The sequence below is a fragment of the Oncorhynchus keta genome, chromosome 3 (assembly GCF_023373465.1).
Source record: "Oncorhynchus keta strain PuntledgeMale-10-30-2019 chromosome 3, Oket_V2, whole genome shotgun sequence".
NCBI lineage: Eukaryota > Metazoa > Chordata > Actinopteri > Salmoniformes > Salmonidae > Oncorhynchus > Oncorhynchus keta.
The window spans coordinates 30,323,734-30,340,758 of record NC_068423.1 but is presented as its reverse complement, the minus strand read 5'-3'; the positions used below and the strand labels follow the sequence as shown (position 1 = coordinate 30,340,758).

The window sequence follows — 17,025 nt, the reverse complement described above, 5'->3', positions numbered from 1 at the left end:
GTAACTGACTATACATATACTAGAGCGGTAGGTGACACTAACTAACTAACTAACTAACTAACTAACTAACTAACTAACTAACCCATATTCTAGAGAGGTAGGTGCCACTAACTAACTAACAAACGCATATACTAGACAGGTAGGTGACACTAACTAACTAACTAAGTAACTAGCTAACTAACTAACCCCTATTCTAGAGAGGTAGGTGACACTAACTAACAAACTCATATACTACACAGGTAGGTGACACTAACTAACTAACTCATATACTAGACAGGAAGGTGACACTAACTAACTATCTAACTAACTAACTAACTAACTAACTAACTAACTAACCCCTATTCTAGAGAGGTAGGTTACACTAACACAGTAACTAACTATACATATACTAGAGAGGTAGGTGACACTAACAAACTAACTAACTAACCCCTATTCTAGAGAGGTAGGTGACACTAACAAACTAACAAACTCATATACTAGACAGGTAGGTGACACAAACTAACTAACTAACTAACTAACTAACTAACTAACTAAGTAACTAACTAACTAACCCCTATTCTAGAGAGGTAGGTGACACTAACTAACAAACTCATATACTAGACAGGTAGGTGACACTAAATAACTAACTAACTAACTCATATACTAGATAGGTAGGTGACACTAACTAACTAACTAACTAACTAACTAACTCCTATTCTAGAGAGGTAGGTTACACTAACACAGTAACTAACTATACATATACTAGAGCGGTAGGTGACACTAACAAACTAACTAACTAACCCCTATACTAGACAGGTAGGTGACACTAACTAACTCATATTCTAGACAGGTAGGTGACACTAACTAACTAACTAACTAACTCATATACTAGACAGGTAGATGACACTAACTAACTAACTCATATACTAGACAGGTAGGTGACACAAAGTAACTAACTCATATACTAGACAGGAAGGTGACACTAACTAACTAACTAACTCATATACTAGACAGGTAGGTGACACTAACTAACTAACTCATACACTAGACAGGTAGGTGACACTAACTAACTAACTAACTTATATACTAGACAGGTAGATGACACTAACTAACTCATATACTAGGAGAGTAGGTGACACTAACTAACTAACTAACTCATATACTAGACAGGTAGGTGACACTGACTAACTAACTCATATACTAGACAGATAGGTGACACTAACTAACTAACTAACTAACTAACTAACTAACTAACTAACTAACTAACCAACTAACGTATATACTAGACAGGTAGATGACACTAACTAACTCATATACTAGGAGAGTAGGTGACACTAACTAACTAACTAACTAACTAACTAACTAACTCATGCTGCAGAAGTAGGTGACACTAACTTACTCATGTTCACTAGCTCCTTTTGGATATTTACACTTTGCTGTTCTGGGTCAGGTCCCAGGCTGGACAGTGAGCAGAGATCAGGGAATCATACTGTAATGTTACCTCAACATCTTCTAGGACAGAGACCAGGGAATCATACTGTAATGTAACCTCAACATCTTCTAGGACACAGACCAGGGAATCATACTGTAATGTAACCTCAACATCTTCTAGGACACAGACCAGGGTATCATACTGTAATGTAAGCTCAACATCTTCTAGAACAGAGACCAGGGAATCATACTGTAATGTAAGCTCAACATCTTCTAGAACAGAGACCAGGGAATCATACTATAACAGAATCTCAACATATTCTAGAACACAGACCAGGGTATCATACAGTAACAGAATCTCAACATCTTCTAGAACAGAGACCAGGGAATCATACTGTAACAGAATCTCAACATCTTCTAGGACACAGACCAGGGAATCAATCATACAGTAACAGAATCTCAACATCTTCTAGAACAGAGACCAGGGAATCATACAGTAACAGAATCTCAACATATTCTAGAACAGAGACCAGGGAATCATACTGTAACAGAATCTCAACATCTTCTAGGACACAGACCAGGGAATCATACAGTAACAGAATCTCAACATCTTCTAGAACAGAGACCAGGGAATCATACAGTAACAGAATCTCAACATCTTCTAGGACAGAGACCAGGGAATCATACAGTAACAGAATCTCAACATCTTCTAGAACAGAGACCAGGGAATCATACTGTAACAGAATCTCAACATCTTCTAGAACAGAGACCAGGGAATCATACTGTAATGTAATCTCAACATATTCTAGGACAGAGACCAGGGAATCATACTATAACAGAATCTCAACATGTTCTAGAACACAGACCAGGGAATCATACTGTAATGTAACCTCAGCATCTTCAAGAACACAGACCAGGGAATCATACTGTAATGTTACATCAAAATATTCTAGAACACAGACCAGGGAATCATACTGTAATGTAACCTCAACATCTTCTAGAACAGAGACCAGGGAATCATACTATAACAGAATCTCAACATGTTCTAGAACACAGACCAGGGAATCATACTGTAATGTAACCTCAGCATCTTCTAGAACACAGACCAGGGAATCATACTGTAATGTAACCTCAGCATCTTCAAGAACACAGACCAGGGATTCATACTGTAATGTTACGTCAATATATTCTAGAACACAGACCAGGGAATCATACTGTAATGTTACGTCAATATATTCTAGAACACAGACCAGGGAATCATACTGTAATGTAACCTCAACATCTTCTAGAACACAGACCAGGGAATCATACTGTAATGTTACCTCAGCATCTTCTAGAACACAGACCAGGGAATCATACTGTAATGTTACCTCAACATCTTCTAGAACACAGACCAGGGAATCATACTGTAATGTTACCTCAGCATCTTCTAGAACACAGACCAGGGAATCAAACTGTAATGTTACCTCAGCACTTGGTAGAGCAGGTGTATTCATATCTTACCCCACAAAGTATGTAGTAGTGGTGGTCTTAATCAGTCCCTTATATGAGAGGAAGAATGAAAAACATAATGGATCTGACTACAAGGTCCAGAACTCAGTTTGGAGGCTCTCAACCCAGAACAGGTTTGTACACTACTATATGAGTGAGATAGGTACAGTAACTGTGTACCACAGGCTGAACAGGAATCATCATCTTGTAGACCACTGCACAGGCAATCATATTGTAACTTGGCCTGAGCATTGAGAAAGCATCTACTATAGATCCAGGACCAGCCTTGGTACTCTCCTCTAGAGCCAGGACACTGACCAGGTTATTCTCCTCTAGAGCCAGGACCAGCCTTGTTATTCTCCTCTAGAGCCAGGACCAGCCTGGTTATTCTCCTCTAGAGCCTGGACCAGCCTGGGTACTCTCCTCTAGAGCCAGGACCAGCCTGGGTACTCTCCTCTAGAGCCAGGACACAGAGCAGGTTATTCTCCTCTAGAGCCAGGACCAGCCTGGGTACTCTCCTCTAGAGCCAGAACACTGACCAGGTTATTCTCCTCTAGAGCCAGGACCAGCCTGGGTACTCTCCTCTAGAGCCAGGACACAGAGCAGGTTATTCTCCTCTAGAGCCAGGACACAGAGCAGGTTATTCTCCTCTAGAGCCAGGACACAGAGCAGGTTATCCGGGTATTGAGTAGGGTTAAAACATTACAGTAACGTTCCCCAAACTCCCTGGTTTTCCAGAAACCCTTTTAGTAGGAGTGCAGATATAGGATTAGTTTAACCTGTAGATCACAACGAACACAACTATTGTATATGGACGGTGAGGACCAGGGTCAGTATCAGAGTAGGAGTGGTGATCTAGGATCAGGTCATAAAGAGTCTCTCAGTAGGAGTGGTGATCTAGGATCAGGTCATAAAGAATCTCAGAGTAGGTGATTTAGGATCAGGTCATAAAGAGTCTCTCAGTAGGAGTGGTGATTTAGGATCAGGTCATAAAGATTCTCAGTAGGAGTGGTGATCTAGAATCAGGTCATAAAGATTCTCAGTAGGAATGGTGATCTAGGATCAGGTCATAAAGATTCTCAGTAGGAGTTGTGATCTAGAATCAGGTCATAGTCTCAGTAGGAGTGGTGATCTAGAATCAGGTCATAAAGAGTCTCAGTGGTGGTGATCTAGAATCAGGTCATAAAGATTCTCAGTAGGAGTGGTGATCTTGGATCAGGTCATAAAGAGTCTCAGTAGGAGTTGTGATCTAGGATCAGGTCATAAAGATTCTCAGTAGGAATGGTGATCTAGGATCAGGTCATAAAGTGTCTCAGAGTAGGTGATCTAGTATCCAGTCATAAAGTGTCTCAGAGTAGGTGATCTAGGATCAGGTCATAAAGCGTCTCAGAGTAACTGATCTAGGATCAGGTCATACATTGTCTCAGAGTAGGTGATCTAGGATCAGGTCATAAAGATTCTCGGAGTAGTTGATCTAGGATCAGGTCATAAAGAGTCTCAGTAGGAGTGGTGATCTAGGATCAGGTCATAAAGCGTCTCAGAGTAACTGATCTAGGATCAGGTCATACATTGTCTCAGAGTAGGTGATCTAGGATCACGTCATAAAGATTCTCGGAGTAGTTGATCTAGGATCAGGTCATAAAGATTCTCAGTAGGAATGGTAATCTAGGATCAGGTCATAAAGTGTCTCAGAGTAGGTGATCTAGTATCCAGTCATAAAGTGTCTCAGAGTAGGTGATTTAGGATCAGGTCATAAAGAGTCTCAGTAGGAATTGTGATCTAGGATCAGGTCATAAAGATTCTCGGAGTAGTTGATCTAGGATCAGGTCATAAAGAGTCTCAGAGTAGGTGATCTAGGATCAGGTCATAAAGAGTCTCAGTAGGAATGGTGATCTAGGATCAGGTCATAAAGAGTCTCAGTAGGAGTGCTGATCTAGGATCAGGTCATAAAGAGTCTCAGAGTAGGTGATCTAGGATCAGGTCATAAAGAGTCTCAGTAGGAATGGTGATCTAGGATCAGGTCATAAAGAGTCTCAGTAGGAGTGGTGATCTAGGATCAGGTCATAAAGAGTCTCAGTAGGAGTGGTGATCTAGGATCAGGTCATAAAGAGTCTCAGTAGGAGTGCTGATCTAGGATCAGGTCATAAAGAGTTCCAGTAGGAGTGGTGATCTAGGATCAGGTCATAAAGAGTCTCAGTAGGAGTGCTGATCTAGGATCAGGTCATAAAGAGTTCCAGTAGGAGTGCTGATCTAGGATCAGGTCATAAAGAGTCTCGGAGTAGTTGATCTAGGATCAGGTCATAAAGAGTCTCAGTAGGAGTGGTGATCTAGGATCAGGTCATAAAGATTCTCAGTAGGAGTGCTGATCTAGGATCAGGTCATAAAGAGTTCCAGTAGGAGTGCTGATCTAGGATCAGGTCATAAAGAGTCTCGGAGTAGTTGATCTAGGATCAGGTCATAAAGAGTCTCAGTAGGAGTGGTGATCTAGGATCAGGTCATAAAGCGTCTCAGAGTAACTGATCTAGGATCAGGTCATACATTGTCTCAGAGTAGGTGATCTAGGATCACGTCATAAAGATTCTCGGAGTAGTTGATCTAGGATCAGGTCATAAAGATTCTCAGTAGGAATGGTAATCTAGGATCAGGTCATAAAGTGTCTCAGAGTAGGTGATCTAGTATCCAGTCATAAAGTGTCTCAGAGTAGGTGATTTAGGATCAGGTCATAAAGAGTCTCAGTAGGAATTGTGATCTAGGATCAGGTCATAAAGATTCTCGGAGTAGTTGATCTAGGATCAGGTCATAAAGAGTCTCAGAGTAGGTGATCTAGGATCAGGTCATAAAGAGTCTCAGTAGGAATGGTGATCTAGGATCAGGTCATAAAGAGTCTCAGTAGGAGTGCTGATCTAGGATCAGGTCATAAAGAGTCTCAGAGTAGGTGATCTAGGATCAGGTCATAAAGAGTCTCAGTAGGAAGGGTGATCTAGGATCAGGTCATAAAGAGTCTCAGTAGGAGTGCTGATCTAGGATCAGGTCATAAAGAGTCTCAGTAGGAGTGCTGATCTAGGATCAGGTCATAGAGTCTCAGTAGGAGTGCTGATCTAGGATCAGGTCATAAAGAGTCTCAGTAGGAGTGCTGATCTAGGATCAGGTCATAAATAGTCTCAGTAGGAGTGCTGATCTAGGATCAGGTCATAAAGAGTCTCAGTAGGAGTGCTGATCTAGGATCAGGTCATAAAGAGTCTCAGTAGGAGTGCTGATCTAGGATCAGGTCATAAAGAGTCTCAGTAGGAGTGCTGATCTAGGATCAGGTCATAAAGAGTTCCAGTAGGAGTGCTGATCTAGGATCAGGTCATAGAGTCTCAGTAGGAGTTGTGATCTAGGATCCGGTCATAAAGAGTCTCAGTAGGAGTGCTGATCTAGGATCAGGTCATAAAGAGTCTCAGTAGGAGTGGTGATCTAGGATCAGGTCATAAAGAGTCTCAGTAGGAGTGCTGATCTAGGATCAGGTCATAAAGAGTCTCAGTAGGAGTGCTGATCTAGGATCAGGTCATAAAGAGTCTCAGTAGGAGTGCTGATCTAGGATCAGGTCATAAAGAGTCTCAGTAGGAGTGCTGATCTAGGATCAGGTCATAAAGAGTCTCAGTAGGAGTTGTGATCTAGGATCAGGTCATAAAGAGTCTCAGTAGGAGTGCTGATCTAGGATCAGGTCATAAAGAGTTCCAGTAGGAGTGCTGATCTAGGATCAGGTCATAGAGTCTCAGTAGGAGTTGTGATCTAGGATCCGGTCATAAAGAGTCTCAGTAGGAGTGCTGATCTAGGATCAGGTCATAAAGAGTCTCAGTAGGAGTGCTGATCTAGGATCAGGTCATAAAGAGTCTCAGTAGGAGTGCCGATCTAGGATCAGGTCATAAAGAGTCTCAGTAGGAGTGCTGATCTAGGATCAGATCCGCTCTCTTATTCATTATGATTTATAAGGCAAAACTGATCTTGGATCAGCGATCATACTCTGATACACTCAAGTTAACAATCGGCTAATGACATTCGTAATATTCTTTCCAATGTGCTGAATTCTGCATTAAGGGGTGTTAATGTGAGGAAATTGATTCCCATCTCTGTAAGCTAAAGAGTTGTAATTAACCGAGTATTGAATTCTTGCCAAAAGCTAGCAGACCATTTAACAGCTGCATCCAGAGGTCTTCTGTTTTCTCCTGAGCAACAGAACAGAGTAGAGGCCATGTTGTCAATTCAGTTTCTGAAATTAAATTGTGTGAGATTGAATGCGATTGCCTGTGGCTATATATCCGTGTAGTAGTAGGAGTTACCTTTTTCATATTGATTCTCCTTGATTTATTTTTAATTCCATTTTTAATTGTCCTTGTCAATCCCCCTCTTGAGATCTCTCTCTCTCTCTCTCTCTCTCTCTCTCTCTCTCTCTCTCTCTCTCCTCTCTCTCTCTCTCTCTCTCTTCCTCTCTCTCTCTCTCTCTCTCTCTCTCTCCACCTCTCTCTGTCTTCGTCTCTCTCTCTCCCTCTCTCTCTCTCTCTCTCTCCACCTCTCTCTCTCTCTTCGTCTCTCTCTCTCTCTCTCTCTCTCTCTCTCTCCCTTTCTCTTTCCCTCTCTCTCTCAATCTAGATAGTACTCAATGTGAGAGATACGATCAAAACAGTGACAGTACGATCAAAGATCCCCTGACACAACCTTTCTCTCTGTCGACCAGTAATATATTAGGGGTCGATACATAAAATTACGGAACAGGTTACTACTCTGTCCAATGAAGTCCTTCAACCATTCACTCTGATCTGTTTCTCAGGAACTCAGTGATGTTCAACAATGAGTTGATGGCAGACGTTCACTTTGTGGTTGGACAAACAGGAGGGACGCAGAGACTACCAGGACACAGGGTAAGGGCCACTATCCTCAGTATCATTACTGTCAGGATCACTTTGTGGTTGGACAAACAGGAGGGACGCAGAGACTACCAGGACACAGGGTAAGGGCCACTATCCTCAGTATCATTACTGTCAGGATCACTTTGTGGTTGGACAAACAGGAGAGACGCAGAGACTACCAGGACACAGGGTAAGGGCCACTATCCTCAGTATCATTACTGTCAGGATCACTTTGTGGTTGGACAAACAGGAGGGACGCAGAGACTACCAGGACACAGGGTAAGGGCCACTATCCTCAGTATCATTACTGTCAGTATCACTTTGTGGTTGGACAAACAGGAGGGACGCAGAGACTACCAGGACACAGGGTAAGGGCCACTATCCTCAGTATCATTACTGTCAGTATCACTTTGTGGTTGGACAAACAGGAGGGACGCAGAGACTACCAGGACACAGGGTAAGGGCCACTATCCTCAGTATCATTACTGTCAGTATCACTTTGTGGTTGGACAAACAGGAGGGACGCAGAGACTACCAGGACACAGGGTAAGGGCCACTATCCTCAGTATCATTACTGTCAGTATCACTTTGTGGTTGGACAAACAGGAGGGACGCAGAGACTACCAGGACACAGGGTAAGGGCCACTATCCTCAGTATCATTACTGTCAGTATCACTTTGTGGTTGGACAAACAGGAGGGACGCAGAGACTACCAGGACACAGGGTAAGGGCCACTATCCTCAGTATCATTACTGTCAGTATCACTTTGTGGTTGGACAAACAGGAGGGACGCAGAGACTACCAGGACACAGGGTAAGGGCCACTATCCTCAGTATCATTACTGTCAGTATCACTTTGTGGTTGGACAAACAGGAGGGACGCAGAGACTACCAGGACACAGGGTAAGGGCCACTATCCTCAGTATCATTACTGTCAGTATCACTTTGTGGTTGGACAAACAGGAGGGACGCAGAGACTACCAGGACACAGGGTAAGGGCCACTATCCTCAGTATCATTACTGTCAGTATCACTTTGTGGTTGGACAAACAGGAGGGACGCAGAGACTACCAGGACACAGGGTAAGGGCCACTATCCTCAGTATCATTACTGTCAGTATCACTTTGTGGTTGGACAAACAGGAGGGACGCAGAGACTACCAGGACACAGGGTAAGGGCCACTATCCTCAGTATCATTACTGTCAGTATCACTTTGTGGTTGGACAAACAGGAGGGACGCAGAGACTACCAGGACACAGGGTAAGGGCCACTATCCTCAGTATCATTACTGTCAGGATCACTTTGTGGTTGGACAAACAGGAGGGACGCAGAGACTACCAGGACACAGGGTAAGGGCCACTATCCTCAGTATCATTACTGTCAGGATCCTTACTGTTAATATCATTACTGTTAGTATCATTCCTGTTAGTATCATTAGTGTTAATATCATTAGTGTTAGTATCATTACTGTTAGTATCATTAATATCATTACTGTTAGTATCATTAGTGTTAGTATCATTACTGTTAGTATCATTAGTGTTAGTATCATTACTGTTAGTATCATTCCTGTTAGTATCATTAGTGTTAGTACCATTACTGTTAGTATCATTAGTGTTAGTACCATTACTGTTAGTATCATTAGTGTTAGTATCATTTGTGTTAGTATCATTAGTGTTAATATCATTAGTGTTAATATCATTACTGTTAATATCATTAGTGTTAGTATCATTACTGTTAGTATCATTACTGTTAATATCATTAGTGTTAATATCATTAGTGTTAGTACCATTAAAATCATTACTGTTAGTATCATTACTGTTAGTATCATTAATATAATTACTGTTAGTACCATTACTGTTAGTATCATTAATATCATTACTGTTAGTATCATTACTGTTAGTATCATTACTGTCAGTGTCATTACTGTTAGTATCATTAATATCATTACTGTTAGTATCATTAATATCATTAGTGTTAGTATTATTACTGTTAGTATCATTAATATCATTACTGTTAGTATCATTAATATCATTACTGTTAGTATCATTACTGTTAGTATCATTAATATCATTACTGTTAGTATCATTACTGTTCGTAGCATTCATACCATTACTGTTAGTATCATTACTGTTAGTATCATTAATATCATTACTGTTAGTATCATTAATATCATTACTGTTAGTATCATTGCCGTTAGTATCATTCGTGTTAGTATCATTACAGTTAGTATCATTAATATAATTTCTGTTAGTATCATTACTGTTAGTATCATTAATATCATTACTGTTAGTATCATTACTGTTAGTATCATTAATATCATTACTGTTAGTATCATTACTGTTCGTAGCATTCATACCATTACTGTTAGTATCATTACTGTTAGTATCATTAATATCATTACTGTTAGTATCATTACTGTTAGTATCATTAATATCATTACTGTTAGTATCATTAGTGTTAGTATCATTACTGTTAGTATCATTAGTGTCAATATCATTAGTGTTAGTATCATTACTGTTAGTATCATTAGTGTCAATATCATTACTGTTAGTATCATTCCTGTTAGTATCATTACTGTTAGTATCATTCCTGTTAGTATCATTAGTGTCAATATCATTAGTGTTAGGATCATTACTGTTAGTATCATTACTGTTAATATCATTAGTGTTAATATCATTAGTGTTAGTACCATTAAAATCATTACTGTTAGTATCATTACTGTTAGTATCATTAATATAATTACTGTTAGTACCATTACTGTTAGTAGCATTACTGTTAGTATCATTACTGTTAGTTTCATTACTGTCAGTATCATTACTGTTAGTATCATTAATATCATTACTGTTAGTATCATTAATATCATTAGTGTTAGTATTATTACTGTTAGTATCATTAATATCATTACTGTTAGTATCATTAATATCATTACTGTTAGTATCATTACTGTTATTATCATTAATATCATTACTGTTAGTATCATTACTGTTCGTAGCATTCATACCATTACTGTTAGTATCATTACTGTTAGTATCATTAATATCATTACTGTTAGTATCATTAATATCATTACTGTTAGTATCATTGCCGTTAGTATCATTCGTGTTAGTATCATTACTGTTAGTATCATTAATATAATTTCTGTTAGTACCATTACTGTTAGTATCATTACTGTTAGTATCATTAATATCATTAGTGTTAGTATCATTAGTGTTAGTATCATTGCCGTTAGTATCATTCGTGTTAGTATCATTACTGTTAGTATCATTAATATCATTACTCTTAGTAGCATTACTATTAGTATCATTAATATCATTACTGTTAGTATCATTACTGTTCGTAGCATTCATACCATTACTGTTAGTATCATTACTGTTAGTATCATTAATATCATTACTGTTAGTATCATTACTGTTAGTATCATTAATATCATTACTGTTAGTATCATTAATATCATTACTGTTAGTATCATTACTGTCAGTATCATTACTGTTAGTATCATTACTGTTAGTATCATTACTGTTAGTATCATTAATATCATTAGTGTTAGTATCATTAATATCATTAGTGTTAGTATCATTAGTGTTAGTATCATTAATATCATTAGTGTTAGTATCATTAATATCATTAGTGGTAGTATCATTAATATCATTAGTGTTAGTATCATTACTGTTAGTATCATTAATATCATTAGTGTTAGTATCATTAATATCATTAGTGTTAGTATCATTACTGTTAGTATCATTACTGTTAGTATCATTAATATCATTAGTGTTAGTATCATTAATATCATTACTGTTAATATCATTAGTGTTAGTATCATTAGTGTTAGTATCATTAGTGTTAGTATCATTAGTGTTAGTATCATTAGTGTTAGTATCATTACTGTTAATATCATTACTGTTAATATCATTACTGTTAGTATCATTACATCATCATCATCTGTCAGTATCGGTACCGTTACTATCATCACATAGACTCTGCTTCGTCGCTTCATAGCAGACAACACTGTAGGTTTAGAAGGAGGAATCCTTTGTGTTCCTCTCTCACTTCCTTCGTCATGTGTCTTTCAGACGCCACTCAATTATTTAACTACATGAGGCTAAAGGATGAAGGGAGGGAGATAGGAGTCAAGGAGGAGGAGGAGGATGAGGGGGAGGGGAAGGATGGAGAGACTGAGACAGACAGTTGAGTGAAGGAGGAGAAGGAGGAAGAGGAGGAAAGATGGAGGAGAGATAGAGAGAGGGAGTGGAGTGGAGGACGGGAGGAGAAGGACGGGGAGACTGAGAAAGACGGTTGAGTGAACGAGGAGGAGGAGGAGGAAGAGGAAGAGGAGGAGAGATGGAGAGAGGGAGTGGAGTGGAGGAGGAGGAGAAGGAGGGGAAGGACAGAGAGACTGAGACAGACAGTTGAGTGAAGGAGGAGGAAGAGGAAGAGGAGGAGAGATGGAGAGAGGGAGTGGAGGAGGAGGGGGATGGTGAGATGAAGTAGGGGAGTGTAGTGAAGGTGGAGGTGGAGGATGGAGAGATGGAGAGAGGGAGTGGAGGAGGAGGGGGATGGTGAGATGAAGGGGGGGAGTGTGGTGGAGGTGGAGGATGGAGAGATGGAGGGAGGGAGTGTGGTGGAGGTGGAGGTGGAGGATGGAGAGATGGAGGGAGGGAGTGTGGTGGAGGTGGAGGATGGAGAGATGGAGGGAGGGAGTGTGGTGGAGGTGGAGGATGGAGAGATGGAGGGAGGGAGTGTAGTGAAGGTGGAGGTGGAGGATGGAGAGATGGAGGGAGGGAGTGTGGTGGAGGTGGAGGATGGAGGATGGAGAGATGGAGGGAGGGAGTGTGGTGGAGGTGGAGGATGGAGAGATGGAGAGATGGAGGGAGGGAGTGTGGTGGAGGTGGAGGATGGAGAGATGAAGGGGGGGGAGTGTGGTGGAGTTGAAGGATGGAGAGATGGAGGGAGGGAGTGTAGTTTAAAATGATTATATATTTTTTTTACATTTTTACCTTTATTTAACTAGGCAAGTCAGTTAAGAACAAATTCTTATTTTCAATGACGGCCTAGGAACAGTGGGTTAACTGGTCTAGGAACAGTGGGTTAACTGGTCTAGGAACAGTGGGTTAACTGGTCTAGGAACAGGGGGTTAACTGGTCTAGGAACAGGGGGTTAACTGCCTGTTCAGGGGCAGAACGACAGATTTGTACCTTGTCAGCTTAGGGATTTGAACATGAAACTTTTCAGTTACTAGTCCAAAGCTCTAACCACTAGCCTATCCTGCCACCCCAAAGTGAAGGTGGAGGTGGAGGAGGAGGATGGAGAGATGAAGAGATGAAGGGGGTGTAGTGAAGTGGAGGAGGAGGTGGAGGAGGAGGATAGAGAGATGAAGAGAGGGAGTGTAGTGAAGGAGGAGGATGGAGAGATGAAGGGAGTGTAGTGAAGGAGAAGATGGAGGAGGAGGATGGAGAGATGAAGGGAGGGAGTGTAGTGGAGGAGGAGGTGGAGGAGGAGGATGGAGAGATGAAGGGAGTGTAGTGGAGGAGGAGGAGGAGGATAGAGAGATGAAGGGAGTGTAGTGGAGGAGGAGGTGGAGGAGGATGGAGAGATGAAGGGAGTGTAGTGGAGGAGGAGGTAGAGGAGGATGGAGAGATGATAATATAATAATAATAATAATATATGCCATTTAGCTGACGCTTTTATCCAAAGCGACTTACAGTCATGTGTGCATACATTCTACGTATGGGTGGTCCCGGGAATCGAACCCACTACCCTGGCGCTACAAGCACCATGCTCTACCAACTGAGCCACAGAAGGTCCACGATGAAGGGAGTGTAGTGGAGGAGGAGGTGGAGGAGGAGGAGGATGGAGAGATGAAGGGAGTGTAGTGGAGGAGGAGGAGGAGGAGGAGGAGGAGGAGGAGGAGGAGGATGGAGAGATGAAGGGAGTGTAGTGGAGGAGGAGGTGGAGGAGGAGGAGGATGGAGAGATGAAGGGAGTGTAGTGGAGGAGGAGGTGGAGGTGGAGGAGGATGGAGAGATGAAGGGAGTGTAGTGGAGGAGGAGGAGGAGGAGGAGGAGGAGGAGGAGGAGGAGGAGGAGGAGGAGGAAGATGGAGAGATGAAGGGAGTGTAGTGGAGGAGGAGGTGGAGGAGGATGGAGAGATGAAGGGAGTGTAGTGGAGGTGGAGGAGGAGGAGGATGGATAGATAGACTGGAATACGGTATGTCTGTAGACACACCTCCACCACACCTTATCTTTGATCACTACCGCCTACAAATAGTGGATGAATAGCATGCTATTCTCCTGCTTAAATTCAAGGTCAGAATACGCATAGAGAGAAAAGTGCATGAAAAGGGAATTACCTTCCATTTATGTGCATTAGAGTATAGCTGCTCAGACAGATCTGGGACCACACTGTGTTTTATTATTTTAGGACATTGTGACATATATTGCTGTCTCCCCCAGGAACCCAAGTGCGGTAGTCCGGCCCCGTGACCATAGAATCACATATAAAAGGATCTCTACGATTTTCTTAGACGCCAAGTCTTATTTCTGCAGATCATAGAAATAGATTAAATAGAAAGGTCATGACTATACTGAAGGGCTATTACCGTTCTAGTAATTATATTTCTACGTGCTGTGTTACCCCTACCTTCTCTGCCTGACATCATTGTGTTTACCAGATGTTTGCATTAATTATTACTCACTCCCCCAGTTCATAACATTTTCATGGACCCATGCTTCACTATGAACAGAACATTATCATCACATATGACTAGCTAGCGACAACATACTCTGCTAAAACACATAAGGCCAGTTTTCCCTGACCCAGATTATACCTGGTGCTGGGTTTAAAGGACGCTCAATGGAGAATCTCCACACATGGCCAGTTTCCGAGACACATATTAAGCCTATAGTGCTGGAATCAAAAACATTATCAACGGAGATTGATCAAATGTGTTTACCCAGTGAGCACATAACGTTCTGAGAACCATGTGTGTCGTAGGTGGGAATGCAGCATCACATTTTAGGCAGGTTTCCTCATGATTCTATTTTAAGCCATGTACTCACAGAATGTTCAGAGAACGTTAAGAAACAACTTTCTTCTATGGAAACGTCAGTACTTCAGCATAACGTTACCACCAGGTTTCCTCATGGTTCTATTTAAAGTCATGTTCTCAGAATGTTCAGAGAACGTTAAGAAACAACGTTCTTCTGTTGGATTTTTAGTACTTGAACATAACGTTTTTTTTTCTGCCTGTTTCCTCATGGTTCTATTTAAGAACATTATCATCACTGTTCTCAGAACATTAAGAAAACGTTCCATAAAAAAACACAAGACAACTTTAGTAAAACGTTCAAAGAACATTCTAAGAATGTTAATTTTAAAACACGTACATTCCGTTCTCAGCGTTAACAACAAACTCTCTCTCTATCCTCTATTTCGTTAATTAAGTGTGTTCAGGGGTGTTGGCCGTAACCCACTAATTGTCCACAGCTGATCTTAATGAGTCCTTGTTTCCTTTGAAATGGGGTCTGTTTGAATAGACAAAAAATGAACAACTTCGTATGAGTTAATAAAAAACATATCATTCTATCTCCATTCTGGTGGTGCAGTGGACTAAATCCATGGATAGAGAACAGATGATCGTAGGTTGGGATCTCACTGATGCCGCACCACCTTACAAATACATGTGTTTACAAGAGTAATGCCTAAGCAAATTTAATTCCCTTGAGGCTTAATTGTGCTTGGAGTTCAAAACTGTTACAGTCGTATTGAAACATGTTATCAGAACGTTAACACAACCTTCAAATAATAACCTAGAAATTACGTTCTCGAAACGTTCATAAAAGCTCCCGGGAAAACTTCCAGGGAACCGTATTAAAATAATCTTGAAACATCTCTGCAAACAAAAAACGTTCCCAGAACATGCAACATTTATAGTTCCGTTCTCAGCATGTTAAAAAAAAAAAAAAGTTCAGTTTTACCAGTCAGGAAACGTATGGCTTTGTTCCCAGACCCAATGGGAAACCAATGGGAAACCAATGGGAAATTGAAAACGTACGTTCCCACAAATTCCAAAGAACCAAATGTGCTAATTGGGTGGTTTGTTAGTCCCGAAACTAGGCTTCATGGAGGTCAGGGAAAAAGACCCATAGAGTCGATGTAGGTGGTAATGGGCTGCAATATTTACTAGCTGTTCAATGTACATATGACTTATGATAATAGTGCAGAGGTGTACCAGGCTGCATCAATTGGCCCCAGGGTCGTCCGGGTTTGGCCGGGGTAGGCCGTCATTGTAAATAAGGAATTTGTTCTTAATTAACTGACTTGCCTGGTTAAATAAAGATTAAATAAATACATATATATATATATATTCACCTCATACCCTACGAGGTCCGTAGTCTGCTAGTTTTCTGTTTTACCTGTTTTACCTGATAAAGAATTGCACCCACCTGGTGGATAAAAGCGTCTGCTAAATGGCATATATATTGGTGTCCCAGGCAGAAGTCCCTGATTAGACGGGAACTATATATATATATATATATATTTTAAATGCATTGGAACTGGTTTCGATGTCCGGAGTTGAGTTTGAAGGATATACGGTATACCAATTGACTCCTGAATTAAGGGTTGTGCTTTTAAAATTGACTCTGACTACAGCCTTCTGCCTATATTCATTCCCAGAATACATACAAGAGCTGAGCCAAGCATGAGTCATCGCTCTGTTCATTTTAGGGTGAAATATATTGGCCTGTGATTGGTTGGCAGGGATGCACTTTGCTCATTTTAATGGAATGCAGTTATGGAAAGGCATTGTGGATAATTGGCTGAGTCTACATCTCGAATAGCCTCCTATAACCCTACATAGTGCACTACTTTTCATTGGAGCCCATAAAGGCCCTGATTGAAAGTAGTGCACTACATCGGGAAAAGGATACCATTACAAAACCATTCAGAGCCAGTACAGTCTGCAAATGGAGCATGCGATTATGACGATCTGTAGAGCAGGACTTTATGACGTGTGTGTGTGTGTGTGTGTGTGTGTGTGTGTGTGTGTGTGTGTGTGTGTGTGTGTGTGTGTGTGTGTGTGTGTGTGTGTGTGTGTGTGTGTGTGTGTGTGTGTGTGTGTGTGTGTCTGATGTCCATTTCGCAGGCGTTCAGATATGCATTGTGATTTCATTGACCAAGTTATGATGGGGTGAGCAGCAGTAACTGTACTGGCAACGTTAATGATTTACAATAGTACGAT

General features: G+C 41.0%; 1 protein-coding gene and 1 long non-coding RNA gene across 17 annotated transcripts in view; both read left to right on the top strand.

The window, feature by feature from the left end:
* The window catches only part of LOC118380461 (BTB/POZ domain-containing protein 3), a 40,652-nt gene that overhangs the window by 8,720 nt on the left and 14,907 nt on the right, over positions 1-17,025 (top strand). The window contains exon 2 of one of the 15 annotated variants that reach the window (XM_052495765.1): positions 7,712-7,802. In XM_052495765.1, the coding sequence (XP_052351725.1) occupies positions 7,712-7,802 (91 nt within the window). Of the gene's footprint in view, positions 1-7,711; positions 7,803-7,857; positions 7,892-8,035; positions 8,070-8,124; positions 8,159-8,213; positions 8,248-8,302; positions 8,337-8,391; positions 8,426-8,480; positions 8,515-8,569; positions 8,604-8,658; positions 8,693-8,747; positions 8,782-8,836; positions 8,871-8,925; positions 8,960-9,014; positions 9,049-9,103; positions 9,138-17,025 lie in introns of those variants that run through there. The other 14 variants (XM_052495825.1, XM_052495820.1, XM_052495815.1 and 11 more) reach the window with 14 other exon arrangements.
* Positions 3,749-5,110, top strand: LOC127915710 (uncharacterized). 2 transcript variants are annotated; one of them, XR_008091748.1, is made up of 3 exons: positions 3,749-3,766; positions 4,044-4,120; positions 4,962-5,110. It is a non-coding gene; the product is annotated as an uncharacterized LOC127915710 (long non-coding RNA). The 2 variants fall into 2 exon arrangements; XR_008091743.1 differs by lacking the exon at positions 3,749-3,766 and adding an exon at positions 3,791-3,808.